The sequence below is a fragment of the Thunnus maccoyii genome, chromosome 14 (assembly GCF_910596095.1).
Source record: "Thunnus maccoyii chromosome 14, fThuMac1.1, whole genome shotgun sequence".
Lineage (NCBI taxonomy): Eukaryota > Metazoa > Chordata > Actinopteri > Scombriformes > Scombridae > Thunnus > Thunnus maccoyii.
In genome coordinates, this window is record NC_056546.1 from 288,222 (window position 1) to 298,790 (window position 10,569).

The window sequence follows — 10,569 nt, forward strand, 5'->3', positions numbered from 1 at the left end:
ATCAGATACACGTCATCACGTTTAGGGCGCGGTCTCTGTGAACCAGCAGCCCACGAGCCATAAGAGGAAGTTCAACTTCCTTCAGGCTCGTGCTGCTGCAGCTGGAACAGCAGGTGAGCGCGTGAGACACGCAGGTGAGATGTACTACCGACTGAACGGAGTGACGCAGCGGCTCACCGGAGCTCCCGCCGCCGCCTGCAGCCCGCAGGTGAGCTCATGCTAATGCTAAAGCTAACACTGATCCATTATTTAATGGTTTAGCTCTGATCTGACGTCAGAGAGGCTGCCTGAATAGTTGAGACAAACATCCTGATCTGATCAGCTGATAGTGTTATCGATGATCAGTGACGTCAGCTGTAACTAACAATTATTTCTATCATCGATTGATCTGATCAGTGCTGCTGATGGAGGAATATTGATCCGGACCTGCTCTGTGTGGAAAGAATCCTGAGATCATTTTGGCGCTATATAAAAAAATTGATTGATTGATTGATTGATTATCTTCTGGATTAATCAATTGGTCAGCAGCAACAATAAAATGAACCGAAACGATTGATTATCAAAATAATTGCTGATTATTTTTCTTTCAATCATCTAATTGTTTTATTGATTAATTGTTTCTGCTCTAATTTAATTAATGAGGTCTGTCATTATTGTTTATTGATCTTTTAGTTGATCACATCCGTTTTTATCCTAAACGTGTTTCTGTCACGTATAGTCTCTCAGTGAACTCTTTATTGATCAGTTGACCGTTTTAATGATCTTTTTATTGATCAGCTGGAGGAAGTTTAACAAAACTTTTTGAATCTTTAGTAAAAAAAAAAATCTTTTCATGACAAAAAGAAAACCAAGAGCTGAGTATTGATTAATCTATGAACAGATCAAACTATCAAGGACTGTTATTGATTAATGTATTGATAGTTTCAGCTGCAGTCAGAGACACATGTGCCAAACTCTGTTGTGTTATTGACTCTAATTGAATAGAAAGATTTTTCTATTTATTATTTAATTATTGATCCCCCTTCAGGTGTCAAATGATAAGCTGAACATTGTCTGATCAGTGTTATTGATCGTTTGTGTTCAGAGGACAAACAGGAAGTTGCTGCAGCTTCAATTAAACAAATAGAAGAAGAAGTTTGACATCCTGGATCTGTTTCACTGACACAACCTCAGTCACACATTTATTAGTTTCAATAAGTGATTATTAGTTTTATTAATGATTATAAATCATTAATACTGTTAACTTATTAACTGAAGTCAATTTGTTTCTGTGAGTTTAATGTAAATGATGTTTAAACAGATGTTTGTTCAGCCTGTTTATTTAAACATGACGAGGATCTGAATGTCCAGACTCACCTGCTGCACCTGCTGCACCTGCTGCACCTGCTGCACCTGCTGCACCTGCTGCACTCAGATCAATAATAATAAAACACATGATTCTGTTTTATAAAACTTTCCAGCTCTATATTTATAAGAAAGTCACAAATGACCTCCTAACTGCATCGGACAAAGGATTTGTCTCTATACTTGTCCTGTTAGATCTTAGTGCTGCATTCGACACAATCGACCATCAAATCCTTTTGCAGAGACTGGAACATTTAATTGGCATTAAAGGAACTGCATTAAGCTGGTTTAAGTCCTATTTATCAGACCGATTTCAGTTTGTACATGTTAATGATGAATCCTCCGTGAAGGCAAAAGTTAGACACGGAGTTCCACAAGGTTCTGTACTTGGACCAATACTATTCACCTTGTATATGCTTCCTTTAGGTAATATTATTAGGAAACACTTCATAGATTTTCAGTGTTATGCAGATGATACCCAATTATATTTATCAATGAAGCCTGATGAAACCAATCAGTTAAACAAACTCCAAACATGCCTTAACGACATAAAGACCTGGATGACCTGCAATTTTCTGCTACTAAACTCAGATAAAACTGAAGTTATTGTGCTTGGCCCTAAACACCTTAGAAACACATTATCTAATGATAAAGCTACTCTGGATGGCATTACCCTGGCCTCCAGCACCATCGTAAGGAATCTGGGAGTTATCTTTGATCAGGATATGTCCTTTAACTCCCACATAAATCAAATTTCAAGGACTGCCTTTTTTCACTTACGTAATATCACAAAAATCAGGCACATCCTGTCCCAAAAAGATGCAGAAAAACTAGTTCACGCATTTGTTACTTCTAGGCTGGATTATTGTAATTCCTTATTATCAGGCTGCCCTAACAAGTCTCTAAAGACTCTCAAGCTGGTCCAGAATGCAGCTGCACGTGTTCTGACTAAAACTAGAAAAAGAGACCACATTTCTCCCATTTTAGCTTCACTACATTGGCTTCCTGTAAAGAGTGGAATCCTCTTCATCTGTATGTATTTATGTATCATTAATGTCACTAACTCGGCTTCTTCTCCAGAGTTTTTGTGCTTCCTCGGCTTGCAGGTTCTTGTGGATCGTGGTTGTGGGCCACCTGCTGCTGTGGTCCTGCTTGACACCCACACCTCTTATCCTTTCTATCATTATTATCATTGTTATTATTATTGTTGTTATTATGCTTCTCTGTGTCTCCCTCTTTCTTTCTCTCTCAACCCAACTGGTCGAGCCAGACGGCGCCACCTAGAGTCGGGTTCTGCTGCAGGTTTCTTCCCGTTAAAGGGGAGTTTTTCCTGCTGCTGATGGAGGAATGTTGGGTCTCTGTAGATGAAAGAGTCCAGTCTAGACCTGCTCTATGTGGGAACAGCCCTGAGATAACTTCTGAAACAATAACTCACCTGTCTGTCTGTCTCTACCTGTCTGTGTGCAGGGTCTGCGTCCAGGTGTCCCACCTGTCAGTCCTCCGGCCATCTTTGCATCTCCGACGAAGCTGGCATCAGAAACAGGAAGTCAGGTTGAGTACCTGGGAGCCAACCGAGTCCCCGACCTGCAGAGACTCTTCCAGGTACGCTGTGGTGTCACTCAGGTTATTGTTAATATGGATCATGTGACCAGTCTCAGGTGAGACAGTTGACCTGTGTGTCTCTCTCTGCACAGAGGTCGGACAGACTCCCGGTCCACCTGAAGGGGGGCGTGATTGACAAGCTGCTGTACCGGACGACCATGAGCCTGACGGCGGGGGGGGTGCTCTACTGCCTGGTGGCACTCTACTTTGCCGCTCAGCCCAGCGACAAGTGATGCTGCTGCACTCTGATTGGACGACAGGATTCTGTGCACTGACAAAAGGAGGAGGGACAGCCGGGGGTTTCTGATGACGCGTTCAGGGACAGCCGGAGGTTTGGGACGACGCGTTCAGGGACGGCCGGAGGTTTGGGACGACGTGTTCAGGGACGGCCGGAGGTTTCTGACGACGCGTTCAGGGACGGCCGGAGGTTTGGGACGACGCGTTCAGGGACGGCCGGAGGTTTCGGACGACGCGTTCAGAGACGGCCGGAGGTTTCGGACGACGCGTTCAGGGACGGCCGGAGGTTTGGGACGACGCGTTCAGGGACGGCCGGAGGTTTGGGACGACGCGTTCAGGGACGGCCGGAGGTTTCTGACGACGCGTTCAGGGACGGCCGGAGGTTTCTGACGACGCGTTCAGGGACGGCCGGAGGTTTGGGACGACGCGTTCAGGGACGGCCGGAGGTTTCGGACGACGCGTTCAGAGACGGCCGGAGGTTTCGGACGACGCGTTCAGGGACGGCCGGAGGTTTGGGACGACGCGTTCAGGGACGGCCGGAGGTTTCTGACGACGCGTTCAGGGACGGCCGGAGGTTTCAGGCGACGCGTTCAGGGACGGCCGGAGGTTTCGGACGACGCGTTCAGAGACGGCCGGAGGTTTCGGACGACGCGTTCAGGGACGGCCGGAGGTTTGGGACGACGCGTTCAGGGACGGCCGGAGGTTTCTGACGACGCGTTCAGGGACGGCCGGAGGTTTCTGACGACGCGTTCAGGGACGGCCGGAGGTTTCGGACGACGCGTTCAGAGACGGCCGGAGGTTTCGGACGACGCGTTCAGGGACAGCCGGAGGTTTCTGATGATGTGTTCAGGAATAGTCTGTTAACAGAGCTCTGTAGAAAACTGATGATGAAGATGACACATAAATAATAAAGTTTATTTTGTTGTTAAAGAATCAACGTTTGGTTTTCTCCTGTGCAGCTCTCTGACAGCTGATGAACAGTTTTTATTCTCAGGTTTGATCCAAAGTGAAGAATTTTAACTTTGAGCAGATCAATAAATAAATGAATCTGATTGTCTGCTGAACATCAGTTCAGGGTTTTACTACGAAGCCAGTTCAACATATCCAGTCTTTCTTTGTGTGAACTGGATCAACAAACCCTAAACTCTCGATCAGAGATCAGTGCTATCACGACGGTGAATATGAACTTTCTTTGTTAACTCCGGCTTTCTGCTTCAGGCTCTGTGTGCGTCCCCATGAAAGGAGGCGTTTGGCGTCATTTGACTGCTTCAGTCAGGAGGAACCGGTCATTATAACGTTATCACAGCAAAAAGCAACACTGTTGCTGCAAATAAGGTGAGAGAGGAACGCTGGCAGAACAAATTCATTCATTAAAAAGTAATTAGTTTATATACTTATTTTACCACTCAATGCTCTCTCTGTGCCTCCCACATCCAGAGCTCTTAAACTTTAAACTTGATGCAGCAGATTTAAACAAACTGTCTGACTCTGTCCCAGAATGAAGCATCAGTGGAAACCACTTTAGATTCTGACCCAAAGTGAAATTAATATTATAGATTGAATATTATCTGTGATAAATACCAATAGATTCATCTTTTTTTTTTTGTTCAAAGTATTTCTTCATTAGTTTTTATTTGTTTGTTTGTTTTATTTGAAATACAGTTTGATATATTGTAACAAAATCCCATCCTGCAAGTAACCCAAACCTCTCGCACCATTACACATTTACAATATGACATCAAATCAATGATAAGTCTGATAAAAGACTAATCAATGTTCTAATCGGTGTTCTAATAGCTGCAGTAGCAGCAGTGTTAAACAGACTTTGCAGTAAATCAGGTAGTTGGTGAAAGTTTTGTATCAAATAGTTGTAGAAAAAGATACCAGAGCAAAAAACTCTCTCTTGTAAATAAAAAGGGGAGTCAGAGGTTCTTTATTGCCGGCAAAAAAAGGGGAGCAATCAGCACTTTTACAAAGAACCAAATCGCTCCAAAGGTTTTTTCTTTGGGTCATTGTTTTTATGTCCTTGGGTCGGCTTAGGTCACACCTTATCATCCACCCTCCCTAATGTTTGACCAATTATTATGTTACTTTTATCTCCGTCACTCGTTGTTGGTCAAAACTCTTCAAAACAGGTTTTGAGGTGTTTGAGGATATGTACTGGCATATTCAATTCTACCTGATTATATCCAATTTTTATATAAGTATTGGGAATCATTTCACACCATTATTGCCAAATTGTCTTCTGGCCTTTTATTTTTTTATAAGTTATTCTAGTCATTTTACAGCCTTATTTCTTGATCTCCTCCAGAGAGTATTTTTGAAAGGTGAAGACTTTAGCAGACCCAAGCAAAGTGACATGTAATACAAACACACTCAAATTTCTCCAGTGTATGATTATGATTCTTCTACCGTGCCTCTATACGTACAGTGTGATTAAATATGGTTCATGAGATTATAACTACACCAATACAAATTGTATCACACTAGCCCTTATTGCTTATAAACTTATAAAATCAATCTGCATAGCTTAATATTGTCTTTAAGCACACCAATGACTTTTAATGAAAATACACCACAAAAGGACGGCGCTGGTCTGCTCCGGACCAGGTTAAGTTTGTTACCATGGTGATGTAGCAGGTTAAAAGAGAGACGCCTTCGTGACATTGAAAACTCCGGCTTTATGCTCAACATACCTCGCTAACCCACTGATCTGGCTTCCTGGTCCGCCCCCTCCGGAGTGAAAGTGCGTCAGATTGTTTTCAGAGCTGAGTGATGAACACAGACTCTGATCATCTGGACCGGATCTCTCCTGATCCCACTTGATCCTCTTGTTATGAGTCCTGATCCTCCTTATTACTGTTGGATTATTGCGGATCAGCTGTTCTCTTTACTTTAATATGAAACCAGCCAATCAAATCAGACCTGAGAGCAGCTTCAGTCACATGATGAGTCAGTGTTTGTAGACATCATTTATATTATAAACAGTTCATGTTCAGAAACAATGAACTGAGTGATTTATTGATCACATCCACATCTGTTTGTATCTCCTGTGACACATCTTTAATGTTCGTGTCTTCTGTTACCGTGGTTACAGCGGTTACCACGGTTACAGGATAGCGTTGAACCTGTTGTCCTTCACATATCATTTAGTTTTTACATTCTTCTTCTTCTCTTTCCTAATGTGTCGTGTTCACAGTCAGCTGCAGAAGCTTCAGCTCATTAAAGGAGCAGTTCACATATGCAATCAATCAATCAATCAATCAATCAATCAATCAAACATTCAATCTTTATTTGTGTAGCAAACAACTGACAAAACGTAGGATGTTAAAAATGGATTTAGAGACGAATGCACCAAAATAATTAAAAAGCAAAAATGTAAAAGTTAATTGAATGAGACAATAATTGATGGGTAGATCATAGAAGATAATAAAAGCAATAAAAATAACAGTTAAGAAATAAAATTATGAAATACTACTGCTGGTATATAGTATAACAGTATAATAGGATGGTATATATATAGTATAACGCTGGTATCTACATGTATTCTTCTTTATGTCAGGTTGGTGTGACTGGTAACGCTGGTATCTACGTGTATTCTTCTTTATGTCAGGTTGGTTTGACTGGTAACACTGGTATCTACGTGTATTCTTCTTTATGTCAGGTTGGTTTGACTGGTAACGCTGGTATCTACATGTATTCTTCTTTATGTCAGGTTGGTGTGACTGGTAACACTGGTATCTACGTGTATTCTTTATGTCAGGTTGGTGTGACTGGTAACACTGGTATCTACGTGTATTCTTTATGTCAGGTTGGTGTGACTGGTAACACTGGTATCTACGTGTATTCTTTATGTCAGGTTGGTGTGACTGGTAACACTGGTATCTACGTGTATTCTTCTTTATGTCAGGTTGGTGTGACTGGTAACACTGGTATCTACGTGTATTCTTTATGTCAGGTTGGTTTGACTGGTAACGCTGGTATCTACGTGTATTCTTTATGTCAGGTTGGTGTGACTGGTAACACTGGTATCTACGTGTATTCTTTATGTCAGGTTGGTTTGACTGGTAACGCTGGTATCTACATGTATTCTTTATGTCAGGTTGGTGTGACTGGTAATGCTGGTATCTACGTCTATTCTTTATGTCAGGTTGGTTTGACTGGTAACGCTGGTATCTACATGTATTCTTTATGTCAGGTTGGTGTGACTGGTAATGCTGGTATCTACGTGTATTCTTCTTTATGTCAGGTTGGTGTGACTGGTAACGCTGGTATCTACGTGTATTCTTTATGTCAGGTTGGTGTGACTGGTAACGCTGGTATCTACGTGTATTCTTTATGTCAGGTTGGTGTGACTGGTAACACTGGTATCTACGTGTATTCTTTATGTCAGGTTGGTTTGACTGGTAACGCTGGTATCTACGTGTATTCTTCTTTATGTCAGGTTGGTGTGACTGGTAACGCTGGTATCTACATGTATTCTTCTTTATTTCAGGTTGGTGTGACTGGTAACACTGGTATCTACGTGTATTCTTCTTTATGTCAGGTTGGTGTGACTGGTAACGCTGGTATCTACGTGTATTCTTTATGTCAGGTTGGTGTGACTGGTAACGCTGGTATCTACGTGTATTCTTCTTTATGTCAGGTTGGTTTGACTGGTAACACTGGTATCTACGTGTATTCTTCTTTATGTCAGGTTGGTGTGACTGGTAACGCTGGTATCTACATGTATTCTTCTTTATGTCAGGTTGGTTTGACTGGTAACACTGGTATCTACGTGTATTCTTCTTTATGTCAGGTTGGTGTGACTGGTAACACTGGTATCTACGTGTATTCTTTATGTCAGGTTGGTGTGACTGGTAACGCTGGTATCTACATGTATTCTTTATGTCAGGTTGGTGTGACTGGTAACGCTGGTATCTACGTGTATTCTTCTTTATGTCAGGTTGGTGTGACTGGTAACGCTGGTATCTACATGTATTCTTTATGTCGGGTTGGTGTGACTGGTAACACTGGTATCTACGTGTATTCTTCTTTATGTCAGGTTGGTTTGACTGGTAACGCTGGTATCTACATGTATTCTTTATGTCGGGTTGGTGTGACTGGTAACACTGGTATCTACGTGTATTCTTCTTTATGTCGTGTTGGTTCACAAAGTTCAGTTATTGATTAATATGATAGGAATAATGTTAAATGTGAACGTTTTTACATATCTCATGTTTACAATCAGCTTCTGTGTGTGTGTGTGTTGCAATCACATTTAATATGTTACACACACACACACACACACACACAGTTCAGACTGATGAGACAAAGATCCAAATATTGTGGAGCGTGTCATATCACTGGCCTTGTTACCATGGAGACGGTCACTGGATGCTTGAAGTGAGGCATCACATTAACACACACACACACACACACACACACACACACACAGCGATATACAGACAGTGTGTGTATATCGCTGTGTGTGTGTGTGTGTGTGTGTGTGTGTGTGTGTGTGTGTGTGTGTGTGTGTGTGTGTGTCATAGACTGTTCGGACGCCTCCAACTGTAAACAGCGTTATGACTCTTTCTGTTATGAATTTTTGATCTGTGGAGGTTTTATCTGTCAAACTTTGATTTAAAAATCTGTGATGTCATCAGAATGTAAAGTCCATTGGCTGAGCGGGAACTGGTGGGCGGGGCCAGCGGGGGAAACACTACTACACGTATGCGCCAGCTGAGCAGTTCTTATTGGAGTGAATGCAGCTCTTAAGATACATCCACGAGTTCATGTTAGTCATCAAACAAAGACCAGAAGGAAACGGGTCATCATTAGGACCCTGAGCTGTTTCTCAGGCTGCGGTCTTGTCTGTACTTGTGAAACATCATCAGTACTGTTCCAGTTACAGACCAAATGCCTGAATGTGTTCTTGCTCTGCCTGTTTTTATCGAGGATGCATCAGAGCTGACAGCCAAGTAATGTCAGCGATGGCAGAGATTTAGGGCCTCCTCGTCTCCCGTCTCCTCCGTCCTCCTGCCCAACACCCAGAAATCCATCTCAGCACGTCATGTTTAAGGATGTCTCAGTTCCTAAAATGCATCTGGAGAAAGCGGAGCGAGGATGCACAGGTGTATCCTTTGCAGAAGTCTTTTCGGCACCTGTGACGTATAACAGAGGCGGCATTTGTAGTGCGTCACACAATAGAATGTGTGTGTGTGCGCGTGCATATATATTATTACGTTGTGACTTGACTTAAAAGTAAATATATAAATTATCATAATAACTGTTCTGCTCATCTGTCAGAGAAATACAGCGGTAGGCTGTAACGAAACAAAGGACAGGTGATGCAGCTCTGCCGCATGTTATATTTCGAGGATCCAACTGACCAATCAATAAACAGATTGGATCAAAGGGGTGTTGCCGTCCATTAAAAAACTTCTGCATAGGATACACCTCACCTGCTCCTCACCTGAACCGGAAGTTGTTCCTGATGCGCCATTTTGACGAGCGTCTCGAGTCTCTTATTCTGCTCGGAGGAAACATGAGAGCGGCCTCACAGGAAGTCTTTTACCGGCCGACACGCCCCCTTATTGGATATCAGTTATTGATTGGACGCTGCAGCTGATCAGACTGATCTGATACATCACTGCAGTTTCACACCGAAGTGAAGACAAATTATAGATTCACTGTATCACTCCCAAGTTTTATGTTTTATTTGTTTTCTGATTCATCATCTAGTTAAAATCTATTAATTGTCAGTCTGATCAACAAAAGAATCGTAAACAACTTTCTTCATTTATTAGTAAGATTTTCTTTTCATGATGTTATTTCCTCCATTAAACTGTTTCTTGCTGACAGACAGACTCTTCTTGACTTTAATTTGATCCATAATAACAGTTAAACACATTTATATTTTAGTTACATCATTTCCATTTGCCCTGAAACATTTAGCCAAATACATATTTTCCAGTGTTCAGAAGACACCCGGGTCATATCCTGAGTTATTCAATAATGAATTCACAATCAGAATATCAATAAATATAGACTCAAATAATCAATAAATAGTATAAACACATTCTGTGAGTAGAAAAGGTTCCTGTGCGTCTGAGCAGGACACAGTATAAATATAGAATGCAGGTTTTTTATTGAGGTGTTTGTTAAACAGGAAACAGGCTGCAGAGAGGAAACAGCTGCTCTAGCGGTGATAACTTTATTAGTATTAACACAGTGCACATGTGTACAGACACAAACTCCATCAGAAGTTTCTACAGCTGTTAAAGCTGACTGACAGCTGATCCAGCTGTGATCAGCTGTCGCCGTCATCAGAAACGGACGTCGCTTCACATGACGCTTCAGAGGAGAGGGCGTCTCAAGTCTCTTAAAACACATTTCCTCGTTTGG

At 42.1% G+C, this 10,569-nt stretch overlaps 1 protein-coding gene across 2 annotated transcripts; it reads left to right on the plus strand.

Annotated features, from left to right (window-relative positions):
* LOC121911787 (cytochrome c oxidase subunit 7A-related protein, mitochondrial-like) lies at positions 1-4,116 on the plus strand. Of its 2 annotated transcripts, XR_006099950.1 has the most exons (4): positions 1-208; positions 2,812-2,946; positions 3,039-3,245; positions 3,342-4,116. XR_006099950.1 is itself a non-coding variant. In XM_042433629.1 (3 exons), exons 1-3 carry the CDS (start codon positions 140-142, stop codon positions 3,177-3,179), a joined length of 345 nt encoding a protein of 114 aa, XP_042289563.1. In that variant the 5' UTR covers positions 2-139; the 3' UTR covers positions 3,180-4,116. The 2 variants fall into 2 exon arrangements, 1 of the variants encoding a protein (XP_042289563.1); XM_042433629.1 differs by having other exon boundaries at positions 2-208; positions 3,039-4,116.
* Positions 4,117-10,569: the final 6,453 nt, after the last annotated feature.

What these genes read in the sequence shown, in the direction of transcription:
- LOC121911787 (XM_042433629.1), top strand. Translation starts at nt 140, where the DNA reads ATGTACTACCGACTGAACGGAGTGACGCAGCGGCTCACCGGAGCTCCC. An exon ending in CCGCCGCCTGCAGCCCGCAG is followed by an intron (nt 209 to 2,811) that starts GTGAGCTCATGC and finishes GTCTGTGTGCAG; the next exon opens with GGTCTGCGTCCAGGTGTCCC. An exon ending in ACCTGCAGAGACTCTTCCAG is followed by an intron (nt 2,947 to 3,038) that starts GTACGCTGTGGT and finishes CTCTCTGCACAG; the next exon opens with AGGTCGGACAGACTCCCGGT.